Source organism: Coturnix japonica, chromosome 22 (genome assembly GCF_054131305.1).
Source record: "Coturnix japonica strain WE chromosome 22, WE-NBRP24, whole genome shotgun sequence".
In the NCBI taxonomy this organism is placed as follows: domain Eukaryota; kingdom Metazoa; phylum Chordata; class Aves; order Galliformes; family Phasianidae; genus Coturnix; species Coturnix japonica.
This window is the reverse complement of record NC_140684.1, coordinates 4,428,736-4,444,020: the sequence shown is the minus strand read 5'-3', so window position 1 is coordinate 4,444,020 and position 15,285 is coordinate 4,428,736. Positions and strand designations below refer to the sequence as shown.

Below are 15,285 nucleotides of genomic sequence, written 5' to 3'. Positions count from 1 at the left end.
TTTGCAGCACCAGCTGCTTCTCTATTAAGGCCTTATTTTCAATGGGGGGATTACAAAGGCCGGCTGTTCCCCATCGTTATGCGGATGGACACGGCGGTTCGTCGTTACGCCGCCGCCTCGAGTCACCTTGCCCGGTACGAGCTGCCCCACATCACGTGACCAGCCGGGGCGGTGAGCGCGGACCGGAAGTGACGCAGCAGCTGCTCGGTCGCATGATGTGGCAAAAAAAAAAAAAAAAAAAAAAAAAAAAAAAAAAGGAGTGATGAGGTTAAATAGTCCCTTCCGGCGGCCGAACCTTCCGCCGCTCCCATTGGTGCGTTGATGGGTAAATAACGCAGCGCGGTGGGATCCTTCCGCGCAGCTCAGGCGGTGCCCGGCAGGTGAGGCCCGGCCTCTTCCTTCCGCGGCGATATCCTTCCGCCGGCGGGGGCAGCTTCCGGCGCTCCGCGGCTGTGTCCTCCCGCTGTGGCCCGTTCCGCCATTGCGGTGCCGCTTCCTCGCGCCGCCCGCATCCCGCTGAGGCGCGACGCCGGTCCGGCCCCGGCCTGGAGCCCCAGCCCGCAACCGCCACCATGGCCCAAATATTACCGATCCGCTTCCAGGAGCACCTCCAGGTGGGAGCTGAGGTGTTGTATGTGTGTGTGGGGGGGGCGGGCTGCTCCCTTGGTGGGGCTGGAGAGTGCGAGTGGGCCGCGTTCGTTCGCTCCGAGCTTCGAAGGGCACCTTCGGGATCCATCGGGCACCGCAGCGGGGCCTCAGTGCGGGCGAGGCTGGCGCTGTGCCCCCTGTCACCTGCAGGCGGGAGGGGATGAAGGGGGGGGGGCGGGCGGAGCGAGGCCGGGGCCTACGAGGGGTCGGGGGGGGGCCCGCAACCTTTGGTCGTAATGCGGGGTCGGCCCTCGGTGAGGAGAGCCGAGCGGTGCGGTAAAAGTACCGCAGGGTGCTCTGCAGGGCGCTCTGCAACGCGCCGGGTGCGGCCGGGTCGGATCCGTGCTGCTCCACGAGCCGCCGGGGGGAGGGGGGGGGACCGAAGGCAACTCCGGGCCGAGTATAGCCGGGTATCCCGCACACCTCGGCCCGGAGCTGCCTTCGGTTCCCCCCCCCCCCCCCGGCGGCCCTTTGAGTGCTTCAGAGCCGGGTCTGTGCTTAGCGCTGCGGGTGTGGGTTGGGGGGGTGGTCGGTGCGGCTGTCGGTGGAGCATCCGTGTAGTAAAGGTTATGGGGTCTCCCGGTGAATGGCTTTTTACACAGCCCGGCTGTCACCTTGTGTGTGTGTGTGTGCCACGGCGACTTTGGTAGATGCTGACACAGCGATGAGTTTGCAGGGTTGCGGTGATGTTTCTTTAATCTAAATGGGAAGAACTTACTTTGTGGATACGCTGTTAAAATAGATGATGTTCAGATATTCATTCCTATAGATGTGTTGTTGTTAGTGGCTGGTGGGGTCTCTGCAAACACAGCCCCAGTGTCTCACCACTTAACGCTGTCCCTCACTGTGATAGGAGCAGGACACAGGCTGGTGTTGTGAGCTCTATATGCCCAGGTGAAACCCAACCCTGGCTCTCAATACAGCATTGTGGCAGCAGGGCTCACCTCTGGTGCATTATTAAAGATACAAACACTGCGTGGGACCCGGTGCTGGGTCTCTGATGACATGAGTGCAGTTACATAACGGGGCTCATCTGCCACACTCCAGGGGGTGCTGATAGGTTTCAGGCCATTGTGATTACAGGATGTGATGGTTTGGGGTGAGAATGATTTATTAAACAGTTTATTCTCATTCCTACTTAATGCAGAACATTGACTTAACCAGCATCTCTTACAACTGCCTACATGAGTTGGTCTTTTGCAAGACTTGGTGCCCACCCTTCTGGGCCTACACGTGGCTCTTGCCTGTAATGCTTCAGTTTGCTGCAACTGCTGAACTTCCTCATTTCGTTTCATTGAAAGACTCGGAGGAAGTTGAGATTTTGGGGGTGCTGTTTTTTTGTGCTGAGGTATCTGCTTTGCTGTTGGAGTAAACTTGGAGAGTAGGAGCATTGATATTTCTTCTTTTTTGCTGTGCAGAATGGATTTAGCACGTCAGGCTGCTGGTAGGAATCTCTGCAGGCTTCAGTTAGAGAATGGCTGGAGCTGAGCCTGACCTACTCCAAGTAGGGAAATGCTGTACAGGCATTGGGCAACACTTGCAAGTTGTAGCTAATGTTTAACAGAATAGTAAGGCACCCAAGCAGTGCTTTACTCATGAAAAGGCAGGTGGTGGATATGAATGGGAACCTTCCCATGAGGCTGTTATTGGAAGGTGATGTGAATTCATCTCAAAGAATGACAATCAACGCTGAGTGTGGTATGATAATAGTTATCCATGGATCCACTCCTGCAGGTCAGGGTATGGTCAGACTGCTGTATGGAGCTTGTCCTGATGTGCAGCTCCAGCCCTGCTGCATTGCATATTGTGCCTCTCAGGGGATGCTGGCATGCGCTGTCACTGCCAGCATCTCGCCAAGGTGATGTGGGAATGAGCACAGAAGGGCCCCAGAAGCTCTGCATCATTCTGCTTCTGCACACCATGTCTCTTGGCTACCCAGGACCTAGTGCCTCATACCCACAACTTGAACTGAAGAGTCAGAGTGCTCAAGTGAGATGTGGCTAGTTCGCTCCCTAGGTGTAAGGAAGCGTTCAAGGCAGCAGTTGAATGTAAAATCAAAACATGTAGTCAGGCTTCAGGCTTTGTTTGCCAGGCTTGAGTCCTGCTACAGAGCTTTGAAATCTCAGCAGTTGCAAATATGTTGGATGTTATCTGTGTATTGTCTGTGGTAGGTGCCTGCCGTGCCACAGTAACATCAACAACACGCTGTGGGGAGGCTTTGCATGGGAACTTGCAGGGAGAAACCTTGGGAGATTTCTCTGCTATCAGAACTACCGCGCTCTGCCATAACATCTCAAAGTGAAAGTCTGTATTTCAAGTAGCTTTGAGGAAGGAGTCCAATGGGCATGCAGTGGGAGATCAGAGTTCAGTATGTTGAATGATTGCAGATCTGGCTGCTCATATCTAATGCTTATTGTTTCCATAAGCTGCTGCTTCTGAATTTAAGGGATGAAAGAAAAGCCCAGCATGGAGAAGCTGCCTGTGCTGGGTGAGAAGGAACCAGGCAGGTCAGCAGGTGATGAACCGTGATATAGCTGAGCTGTACTATCGTGTATTTCACATAACAACTGAACTTGCACCAGGCATACTGGTGTGACTGAGGGCATTAATAAATATTTTTCTGAACCTGAATATATAAAGCACATTTAGAATTATTCTGTAAGCTTGTCTAGGCAGTGCAGAAACCAGCCAGTTCATGTTATGTACCTTTGTAACTAAGGAGTGTGTTCCTGTGTCTGGCCGCTGGTGGCACAAACCTGGCTGCCCACTGTGTGGGCCCAACGTTTGTTGGCATTTTAAGAAGGTGGGAATGGAAGGCAGCACTGCTGTGCCTAATGGTGTTACCATGGGGCTTCCCACTCTGCTTCATGGATGTGAATTCCTAAAGCTTGGAATGTTCTGATAGAGGTTGTGGGGGAAAATCTGTAGTGAAGAATCCAGACAAGCTGACAAGTGTGCGTGCAGACTAATTGGATAGGAGCAATTAGTTAAGCAGTTGATAAGCTAGGCCTCTCACCAAGCCCTTTGCACTAGAATTGGAGGCAGCAGTCTGCAGCAGGGCTGTGTGCTGGGGTGGGGGGACCTCCCCATAGGGACATGACCAAAGCAGCAGTTCTACCCTGGGCTGCAGGGCTTCTAACCTGAACAGTGTGTTGGTAGCAGTGGGGACCACAGGGCTACTTTGGTCAGGCAGAAAATAGGAAGGACATAGAAGTCTTCAATATGATGAAGGTCTCTAGTCTGTTGAAAGCATGACTTCCCAGTCTGCCTCAGGCTGTAACTCCCACCTTGAAGCAGTAAATGTGGGCTGTTTCAGAGCTGTTAGCATACTGTGCTGCAGCTACGTGGTCACTACCTCCAACAGATCAGTGTGGACTTGAATCTTCTGTGTGACTCAGGTTTGCTTCGCCAGTTTCATGGATGGAAGTAGATTAGTGGCTGAAATGTAGCCTGGTGCCTTCTGGGCTCAGTGGCCAATTGCGATAGAACCAATGTGACTCACTGCACACCAAGGTGCTTTACTTGTAGAACAAAACAACCACTAATAAAGCTGCAGGTTTCTCGAAGGGCTGAGAATGCCTCTGTCGATGGGCTCATCCCAGGGATGTGACTTCCAGCAGCACACAGATAAGGGCTCTCTGGATGGGGACACTGCAGCTGCCTGTGCTGCATCCTGTTGAGTGTAAAGCCGAGGTGGAATGCACGCTCAGCACTTCTGCACCCTTCCTTGTAGGCAGAGGGAAACTATTTGACAACTAAGCAAACTGTCACAAGAAAGCCAATGTTCCAGGAAAGGGTCATCAAAGTGACTGCTGTCAGCAGTTTTACTATTCAGTTTGATGTCAAACATGTGTGTGCTACCACAGCTTCCCTGGGTGAGTTACCCCTACTTGAGGCATACTGCAGTAAAAAAATCATCTTACTAATCAGGCTTTCATTTACTGTGTAAGAAACATTTCCTTCTTAGCACTGCCCAGATAAATGCCATCATGGAATTTGATGGTTCAGTGCAGCCCACAGTTGACTCAACTCTCTAACCTCGTGCCTGGAGGATTCCTTCAGGACCCAGTCTGTGCTGAGCAGAACAGATCCTGCTGTCGGTGGCAATCCATCGATGGAGCAGCTCCTTCACAGAAGCCTTTCTTTCATTGTGCTTTCAGGGCACTGCTGGAACTGAGCTCTGCCACAAACGTTAGTGAGTAAAACAGCCTCAACTGGAAACTGGTTGCTCAAGCACTCCAGCAAGTTCTGCTTTTATATCTGTGTGAAAGCCAAGTGTTTTTCATAGCATAATGTAAGAGTATTTAATGATTCCTTCTTTTTAGACTTGTTCCTGAATTGGTGAAAGCTGATGGACCTGAATGAGTGCCGTATTAAATGATTGCTTTTGTTCATTTATTTTTTTCCTCAATAGTAAGAGAAGAGGAAGAAAAAAATCTGCTGTAAAACCCTTTTAGTTGTGAACTCTGGAGCTCATCCATGGAGCAGTATTGAAATCTTGCTAATAAAAGCCTACTATTATGTTCCCTAGTAGTAAACTTAGTCTCTGTTTACTTAACTTTTAAACTCTTGTGCCTCAGTCAGCTGAACTTTAGCCTGTTTGGGGAAGGGAATTACCAGCGCTGGGAGAAGTGGTCCATGCTTGAGGAGCTGTGGGCAGCAGGTCTGGGTGGAGGCAGGGGAGCTCCTGTAAGCTTTACCAGTGAAGCAGGTGGCGCTCAGGCTGGCAAAGCTCTCATGCAATCAAGTGCAGAGATCCCCACCATTGGAGTAAACCCTGTCCTGGTGCTTAATCATGCACATGGATCGGTCTGCTGAGGGACAGAGATGAACTGTAAGCAAAAAGACTCTTTGTGCTTAAAGGGCTTCCTAAAGGTCATGCCTCCATTAGAAAGCTTTCCTGGGTTTGCTTCAGAACTCCAGTGCTAACTCGCTTTTCTTTTTTTTGCCCTTGAAAATCCTCAGTAAGTTTAAGAACAACCACATCTTCCATGATTAACCAGGGCTGCATGCCTCAGGTGTGACACCTAGCAGATGGCAGCTTCATCACAATTCAGATCTATTTTTCCTGCACTATCTACACTGCTTTGATCCAGTGGTCATGTCCAGACCTCCCTAAGATTTCTGCCATCTGCTTGGACTTGCTGCTTTGGTTTATTCTGCTTACCATGCCCATCTGAATGTGGTGCTGTGAGTCACAGCCAGGCGGAGTGCCTGGTGCTCTCAAACTGCTCTCCTTGAACAAGGAAATGGAGCCCTTTCTGAATGAAGCAGCACTTGCTCAGCTTGCAGCCTTAGAAGGAGGAAGCGCTGCATCCTTGTGGTTCTCTTCCAGAAGAAACTATTAGTTGGGTCTCGAGACCCCCTCTACCTGCAGAGATACGGGCAGGTCATGTATTCAGGTGTCACTCTTGGGCTTGGAGGATCCTACTAATAATGGTGTGAAATGGAGATGTGAACCAGCTTGCCTGAATCAGTTTTGCTTCTAGTCTTACCATCTTGCCAGAGAACCATAATGAAACAGTGCCCTTTGAGACAAGGGACTTAATGCAGAGTGACTGTAGAACCAAACACAAAGGCTGAATCATTTTCCAGAAATATTCTCCTTCAGCACACTCAAAGAGATGGAGCTGACTTGCTCTGAGCCTCAGTGCAAGCTGTGCTGAGATCTGCCATCCCCAACCCTTGGCTGATGTGGTCCATCCATAGCAATGCCTGTAAGCAAAGTTTGCTCTGCTAACTCTGTGCAGTGCAACTCAGCTTCTTCTCCCATGTGCTGCCTGAGAGCCAGGGCAGAGGGAAGTGGAGTAAAACACCCTCTTTATCCGGAGCTGCAAGTAGGCTGAGACAGCCTGTCTGGGGTGTGGTCACCTCCAACCCTGTGCAGAGCAAGGCTGATAAGGACTTGACTGTTTCTTTGAATTAGAACAATGCTCTGAAGGAACCATCCCTCCTTGGGGGTGTGAAGGGGCAGAAATTCTCATGGCCTCCTCAGGAGCATGAGGAGCTTGCTTAAAGTCTGTGCTGAAAGCTGGACATCTGTGTGCAGTGTGTAACCAGGTTGTTTTCCCCTGTTCAAAATGGAGTAAACATTGTTTCGGTACTGCCGTGTTGATACATTAGTCCAAAAGCGCATTGAAAAGCCACCAACTGAAGTGCAGTTTGTTGCAAGCTCTGTTAGAATTGTCCTTTTAAAGTATGCGTTTAAAGGTTTCTAGAAGCGGACTGGCTCAGCAGTAAGGGAGATGGCTTGTGGATATCTTGAGTATTAAATAAGGCTGTGATGAGCCATTTCTGATTGCAGTAATGTCCGTCCTGTTGGTTAGATCTGCTTTCTCAGTGATATACAGCCTCACTGCTAGACAAGGCTAGGCTAAATGCTAGACAAGTAGCTTTTTTTAACTCCACAAGGATAAAGATAAAGCTCAGGCACCTCACATGTGGCATTAAGCTTGAAATAGTGATAGATGCCAAGCTCAAATGGAGTGAGATAGGACTCTGGAAGCAAAGCTGATGGCAGTCACTGTGCTGAAGCTGTGACCCAAGCACTGCACTGGGAGCTGCCAAGTTCCATGTCCCTTAAACCATCGGAGGGGTTCAAAGTCTGAACACTTGAAGTGAGTTGTACCAGGCCTTGTAGGCAAGGACCCAAGTGCTTGAGCACTGCAGAGCTTCTTCAGGAAGCCAACTGGGTGTAACTGAGGATGGGCAAGGATTCTTATGTTGTGCCATTTATGGGATGTGTGCTTTTAGCTGTGGTGTTACAAAAAGGTACAGGAAGGTCTCCTAACTCCTGTATCTTCTTTGTCCCTCACAAAAGCTTTTGGTGATTATGCTGATGCAGTAACTTAATGCTAAACCTTTTTGTTTTCCAGCTCCAAAATCTGGGCATCAACCCAGCAAACATTGGGTTCAGCACTCTGACGATGGAATCAGACAAATTTATCTGCATAAGAGAGAAAGTTGGAGAACAGGCTCAAGTGGTGATCATTGACATGAATGACCCTAGCAACCCAATTCGAAGACCAATTTCAGCTGACAGTGCTATCATGAACCCTGCCAGTAAAGTCATTGCGTTGAAAGGTATGTAAGTCCTGGTAAAGAAAGGTCTGAGGTAGCTGCAGAGCTCTCTGTAGTGCTAGTTTATGACTGACTTAATTCTCTCGGGCAGCTTATGTGGGAGGATGCCTTTCCAATTTTCCACTGCTTAATGAAAGCTTGAGTTCAATTCTGAAAGTAGCTGGGTAATATTTTTTAGTTAAATCTTGCTACTATTTTGTTGAACATCAAGGGGAACCTTTCTGCTTTGCAGTCAGAATGTTTACAGCTTCAGTGCCCTGCAGAGAGAGCTGGAAGGAAAGCTCAGGCTTTAGCATACTTCTGGAATGATCTTGGAGAGAAGTGAGATCTGATCTCCTGAGCATACAGGGTCTGTTAACAGACCTTCTCTTTATAGAATGGGAAACAAAGACCAGGGAGGAAGGGAAATATTCCCGAAGGCCATAGTCTGGCCTTGCTGGAAGAGACTGGTGCACTGATCAGTGCATATTTGTTGTATCAGTCAGAGATAAGAGGGGTAAAACTACCCATGGAAGACTTGTTTAGTCCAGGAAGCACAAGGTCACCTAACTTGGTATCTCTGCAATACAGTGAACAAACATGCCTCTGAAGTCTCCAGCAGTGTCGTTCTTTTCCTCCCAAGAGGCTTTGAATGTTCTGTTGCTTTCAGAATGAATGTATTGCTAATGGAAAATGTTTAAATGTGTTCAATGTTGTGTAAGTTTGACTTTAATGCTGTGCTACTGTTTTGTCACAACTTTAATGCTTTCTTGTGTGTGCAGATGGTGAGTTATCTCAATTGACTGTACTAGTTGCTGTCTTGTCTTATGAAAACAGAAAGCAGAATCAAATAGCTCAGGTTTATGGTGTACGTGGCTGATCAGGCGTGTTAAACAACTGAAAGCCTGACATTCTGAGGTTTTTCATTCACCATTATGTGTAATTAAAGTAACTTGTCCTTTTACCTTTTAGAGCTTGTGTTGGTTGCTAGATTCCTTTCCTTGCACAGTTTGTGTTAGTCTGGTTTGCAGCCAGTAGCTCTGTGTATCCCGATAGCGTTACTTAAGGGTTTTGGTTAATGAGTCTGAATTATGACAGCTGTCTAACAGCTCGACTTTTCCATGTTAGGTTGTGTTATTCTTGAAACAGATGTGGACTTCATTTTGAATGACACTGATGTAGTTCTCCTCATGACCTCTGAGAGACTCAGCATTACCATAGCCTGGTTTTGATGTACATAAGCATCATGCAGCTTGTGTAGCTGAAGCTTTTGTCTTCTACCAAGCTCTTTTCCACATCTGTTTGATTGGCCAGTGAATGGCAAATTCAGACCAAAAAGTGTACGAATATGTGGTTGTAAAATTAGGAAAGCAGTCTGGTTAAAAGTAATAATTAATCATGAAATGATGCTGCCAATATACAATAGCGTGGTCTAAAAAAGTCATGATAGATTAACATCACAATGCAGCTCTTCTACTTTTAACCAGGGCTTGAAGTGACAGGTGGAAACTGCAACAACCTGGCTAACAACATTATGTTTTCCAGCTGGGAAAACGCTTCAAATATTTAACATTGAAATGAAGAGCAAAATGAAGGCTCATACAATGACGGATGATGTCACCTTCTGGAAGTGGATCTCTCTGAATACTGTTGCCCTTGTAACGGATAATGCAGTCTACCATTGGAGTATGGAGGGGGAGTCCCAGCCTGTGAAGATGTTTGATCGCCACTCTAGTCTTGCTGGCTGCCAGATCATCAACTACCGCACTGATGCGAAGCAGAAATGGCTGCTGCTAACTGGTATATCTGCACAGGTAATTCAGCTTAATGTACTTAGTAACATTAACTTATGTGAAATTGCTGGCCATGTGCTTGCTGCAATCTGACTGTTGTTTTGTCTCATCTAGCAAAACCGTGTTGTGGGAGCAATGCAGCTCTACTCTGTAGACAGGAAAGTTTCACAGCCGATCGAGGGGCACGCAGCTAGCTTTGCACAGTTCAAGATGGAAGGAAATGCTGAAGAATCCACTCTCTTTTGTTTTGCAGTAAGAGGGCAAGCTGGGGGTAAGGTAAGACTTGGTTCTAAACTTGTTGTAATCTTCAGCGACTCATCCTGATTGCCTGCTTTCAGGAAACAAAGTGGTTTAATAGACCAGGTTGCCATATGGGAAAAAGTGAAGGACTGTCTGTTAGTCTGAATGCTGCTTCTGTAGCATGTACAAAAACTGGGGCATGTACAGCTTCACAGCAGGACTACCTGATCTGGAAGTCTGTTTCCAGTCATGAAGTGAGGTGCATGTTGTGACTGCAAACCAGTTAGCAGCTTGAAGGATGTGACTCCTGGTCTCACAAGTAAAGCTGAAGTGAAAAACTGCCATGGTCTCTTTGCTGATTCACAGTATGGGACTTAACTTCCAAATTACTGGATGGAAATGAAACAGTGATGTTGCCACAACCTAATGCCAACACTATACTTATATAAACTACTGCAAGTGAAAGTTGAAACAAAGTAGAGCTAAAGCTAGATTCAGAGAAACATTTTCTGAGCTGTCTCAGTAAGCCAAGTTGATAGAGTGCATAAAAAGTGACCTAAGAGAATCCTTAAGCTTCTAAGTAGCTAGAGGTAACTAAAGATCTCAGTTGTTTTTGTAGTATATGGAGCATGAGTACGGTGTGCTACACCTTACACCTATGCTAATTTTCAGGAAGACTGGTTTAACTCTTCTGCTTGCATAAGCTTTGGATTTAGGCTTGGCAGCAAGAGAGTTACCGTATCTTTATTGTTAAATCCCTTGTTACATGTATTACATGGTAACTAACAAACTGATCTTACCTGTTACACAGTTGCACATCATCGAGGTTGGCACACCACCAACTGGGAATCAGCCCTTCCCAAAGAAAGCAGTGGATGTCTTCTTTCCTCCTGAAGCACAGAATGACTTTCCTGTTGCGATGCAGGTATGGTGGCTGTACACAGGAACCAATCTGCAGGTTCTCTTGGTGGATATAACTGAGTAGCAGAGCACTGGGAGCCAGGTGATCATTATAAACCTGCAGCTTGGTACTAAACTTTGCTACTGTGATTTCTACTCTTGCTTCAGTAGTGCTAAAGTGAAAATGGGGACTTAAGTAGTGTGTGAAGATGGCTCACTCTTATTTATAGAACAGATATCCATGTATATTGAACAGACTTCTGAGCTATTAAAACCTTAGTCTACTGTGAGAGCACTCAAGTATTCAGTAAAGATGTAGCAGCTCTTGTAGCAATTTTGAAGTGATGTAATTATCTGGTTCTCATAAGCATCTAATCATTTTATTCAATACCAAAATTGATATAATCTATTCCTGTCTTGCAGATCAGTGACAAGCATGATGTGGTGTTTCTGATAACAAAGTATGGCTATATCCACTTGTATGACCTGGAAACTGGCACCTGTATCTACATGAACAGAATCAGTGGAGAGACCATATTTGTTACTGCCCAACATGAAGCAACAGCTGGAATTATAGGAGTAAACAGGAAGGGACAAGTAAGAAATGGAAACTACTTGCTTATCCAATCTTACTGAACTTTAATGATAAGGCTACAGTGTTCATATTGGTACTTAGATGTCTTCACAAATGAATGAGACAGAATACAGAGGGAGCAGTATGGTAATATCATTTATCTGAACATGAATGCAGCATGTCTGTCTTCTAGGTTTTTTTTATAACTCTGGTTCTCATTGCATAATTTTAATATATATATATGTGTGTGTGTGTGTATGTTTAATGGCAGTCAGTGCATCTAAGCACTGTCCTACTGCGGGGAGAGAACTAAAATATACTTCCACTTAGGTAGATGACTTATTACAGAACACACATTAATGCAGTCTTAATACGCTGTCATGGTTTTATAATGTTGCTGTCAATATTTCACATCATAACATCATGTGCAGTATGGAAATTCTTCATTTAGGACATTTCATTTCTGACCGTGTTGTGAGCCCCATTGAAAATGTGCTACCCTGTCTCCATATATATCTTAGTTGAACCAATCTGCTGACATTATGTGGCTATGTCTCAGGACTGAACTATTTCACATGTTGTTTCTTGTATTGGTAATACTGAGCTTAGTTGTTCCTATTTCATCCTCTAGGATTCGTTACTTAAGATGCTGAGTACACATTACAGAATAATGATTCTTTGAGCTCTGTTATTTCTGACTTTTATAAGCAGTTCAGACAGACTGTCATTTGTCTCCCTTGATGCAGTAAATGGTTAAATAGAGGTTCTTTCCAACTAGAGGTATGTTTCTCAAATAATGGCAAAGCGTTGCTGTTATCAAGGGATGGAAGAGCTTTCAGTGTATGCTATAGCTTTTGTTTTAGAGATTAACTTAGCAGTTGCCTTTCTTCTTTTATTTGAACTAACTGGGAGCTTTCCTTGATAATTTATTCAGGTGTTATCAGTCTGTGTGGAAGAAGAGAATATTATTCCCTACATCACCAATGTTCTGCAGAATCCTGACCTAGCTTTACGAATGGCCGTCCGCAACAACCTGGCTGGAGCTGAGGAACTTTTTGCCAGAAAATTCAATGCATTGTTTGCACAAGGGAACTATTCAGAGGCAGCAAAGGTGGCGGCTAATGCCCCTAAGGTAATGGTTGAGCATTCAGAACAGTACTGACCTCTACTGACTTAAGCTTTGTGCATCAGGAAAGCTCACTGGGTTTCTTTAGTGGCAGGACTAGACACCTGCCCTAATGTAGTACTCCTTAACATACCTATGAGAAACCTGTACTCAGTGTTCTGACAGTACTCGCATGCTAGAAGGTTCTAAAACTGGGATAGATCCTGCAGAGGGAGAGAGGAATAACTGCAGTAATGTCTGTGTGGCTTAATGCTTCTAGTTCTTACTTGAATCCCCAGTGATAGGGAAAGTCTCTGTGAAAGGACAGCCTCCAGTAGGGGCCGTACCTAGAAATAGGGTAAAAAAGAGCAACTAAGTGCAAAGAGTATTTAGCATGAAATTCAGATGAGAAGAAACTGAATGCAAGGACAGGAGTGTCTTAATTTTGTAGGAATGTCCTCTGAACTTAAGACCAGTATCAGTAGCAATACACATTTAATAGGCTGTTATTGCATGTCTTCTGTCAAAACATCTCCAATGCAGTGTTCAGCCGTGCTGCTTCTGACAGTTTTTCTGGGTTGGAAAAACATAATGTTGCCATAGTAAGCATTTCTAACTTCAGCTTTCTGGAGGAACTCTTGCCAAGCCACAATAGCAGAACAGAAAACTGAAATGCATCTCTATTTCTGGCAGGGAATTCTGCGTACTCCAGACACCATACGCCGTTTCCAGAGTGTTCCAGCACAACCAGGACAGACTTCCCCTTTACTCCAGTATTTCGGTATTCTACTTGACCAAGGGCAACTGAATAAATATGAGTCTCTGGAACTTTGCAGACCAGTGCTTCAGCAGGGCCGCAAGCAACTTCTGGAAAAATGGTTGAAGGAAGATAAGGTATGTTTGGGATGGATAATTCAAGGGACTTAAAGGGACACAACTGCCTAAAAATGCTTTTTTTGAGAGGAAAACTCAAGCTGGGAAACTCTTCAGTTCACTAGAGTCATCAAACTGCTGATAGGATGAACATCTGTCAATTTTCTTCCAAGATGATGCTATCGATATGATTCTAAATGTTTGTTTATTTAATAAACAAAAAGAAAGGAAGAACATAATAATGCACTTTAGTATAACACTGTCAGAGTTGACTTAATATATTTATTTTTAACAGCTGGAGTGCTCAGAGGAGCTGGGAGACCTTGTGAAATCTGTAGATCCTACCCTAGCACTTAGTGTCTATCTGAGAGCCAATGTTCCAAATAAAGTCATCCAGTGTTTTGCTGAAACAGGACAAGTCCAGAAGATTGTTTTGTATGCTAAGAAGGTAAGAGGAAACTTGAATGCTATATCCATTCTCTGTTTTAAGAATAATTGGTATCTGAGATTCTATGTAGCATCTACTGAGATCTAAGGTTCTGTTGTTACTAATTACTCCTGGACTTCATACGTGTATCCTCTCGTACTTCCCTATGTAGTAGCCTCCTCCAAATGAGGAAATTGTGACTGGGTTGTGTAAGCTGCTGACAGAAGCTTTTACTGAGCTCTGTGTGTAGCAAAGCTTCTTCTCTTGCTGAATTTCTACTTTTCACTATTTCTTCAGGTTGGATATACTCCAGACTGGATTTTCTTGCTGAGGAATGTAATGAGAATCAGCCCTGATCAAGGACAGCAGTTTGCCCAAATGCTTGTTCAAGATGAAGAGCCTCTTGCGGATATAACACAAGTAAATAATTTTACTGCTATGTAATGTTAAATCTTGAGTACTTAAATTGGTAAAAGGAGCCATATTACATACCATTAGGGAAAGATTTTGAACTGTACTTTAGGGCTTACTTCAATGGGGCAGTGTGGTTTCTTGGTTAGTTTTAAGAATGTAAGTGGCAGCTTAATGCAGTAGTAGCCATAATTGATGTTACTTTGTCTAAGTGTGCTTCTAGGTCCTAATCAAAAGCCTATTTTTAAATATTTTTAATTTTTTTTTCAGATTGTGGATGTTTTTATGGAATATAACTTAATTCAGCAATGTACGGCCTTCTTACTGGATGCACTGAAGAATAATCGCCCCTCAGAAGGTCCCCTGCAAACACGTTTACTTGAGATGAACCTCATGCATGCACCCCAGGTATGCTTTGAGAGTTATACTAGTTCAGGTTTGTCTGTGGCTGGACTAGCCACTAGTTTGTGGTCTGTATCAAATGCCACTGGTAAACAAATAGTATTATGAAAGCATTTATGCTTTAACTTTAAAATTCTAATTCCTTTTTATATTTAAGTACTTAAAACCCCTAGATAGTTTCTCTTCACTTCAGATAATTTCTTGATAGAATTTGTGTTGATGTTTATGTGGAGCTAAGCAATGAATTGTGGCAGTGCTGTAGCAACTGATTATTATTACTTCCAGGTTGCAGATGCTATCCTGGGAAACCAAATGTTTACTCATTATGATCGGGCTCACATAGCTCAGCTGTGTGAGAAAGCTGGCTTGCTGCAGAGAGCACTCGAGCACTTCACGGACTTGTATGACATCAAGCGTGCAGTAGTTCACACTCATCTTCTCAATCCTGAGGTATGAAATCATATCCTGAATCTAGCAAAAACCAGGCAATTGTTCATTTCTTTCAATGCTGATTTCAGCTTGTACAGTGTTTCACTTGGGTCTGAAATGGCTGATGTGTTTCTACAGTGGCTAGTGAACTACTTTGGCTCCTTGTCAGTAGAAGATTCACTGGAGTGTCTGCGTGCTATGTTATCTGCCAACATTCGCCAGAACCTGCAGATCTGTGTCCAGGTAGCTTCAAAGTACCATGAACAGCTGTCGACACAGTCACTTATTGAGCTGTTTGAGTCCTTCAAGAGCTTCGAAGGTGAGTTCATGCTCCTGTGTAGCAAGAGGAACTAGTGCTCACCTTTGTACAAGTGTATATGAAGGACTTTCTTACCTGTTGAAAGACATATTTTTCTTAAGTACC

The 15,285-nt window shown here is 45.2% G+C and overlaps 1 protein-coding gene across 2 annotated transcripts in view; it reads left to right on the top strand.

The window, feature by feature from the left end:
• The first annotated feature begins 438 nt into the window (after positions 1 to 438).
• Positions 439 to 15,285, top strand: part of CLTC (clathrin heavy chain) — a 29,319-nt gene continuing 14,472 nt past the window's right edge. For both annotated transcript variants that reach the window (XM_015880465.3, XM_015880464.3), the window contains exons 1-13: positions 439 to 614; positions 7,524 to 7,731; positions 9,253 to 9,521; positions 9,615 to 9,776; positions 10,552 to 10,665; positions 11,064 to 11,237; positions 12,149 to 12,346; positions 13,013 to 13,213; positions 13,488 to 13,640; positions 13,917 to 14,039; positions 14,301 to 14,438; positions 14,718 to 14,882; positions 15,000 to 15,180. In XM_015880465.3, coding sequence (XP_015735951.2) covers positions 573 to 614; positions 7,524 to 7,731; positions 9,253 to 9,521; positions 9,615 to 9,776; positions 10,552 to 10,665; positions 11,064 to 11,237; positions 12,149 to 12,346; positions 13,013 to 13,213; positions 13,488 to 13,640; positions 13,917 to 14,039; positions 14,301 to 14,438; positions 14,718 to 14,882; positions 15,000 to 15,180 — 2,128 coding nt within the window. In that variant the 5' untranslated portion in view covers positions 439 to 572. The remainder of the gene's footprint in view (positions 615 to 7,523; positions 7,732 to 9,252; positions 9,522 to 9,614; positions 9,777 to 10,551; positions 10,666 to 11,063; positions 11,238 to 12,148; positions 12,347 to 13,012; positions 13,214 to 13,487; positions 13,641 to 13,916; positions 14,040 to 14,300; positions 14,439 to 14,717; positions 14,883 to 14,999; positions 15,181 to 15,285) is intronic.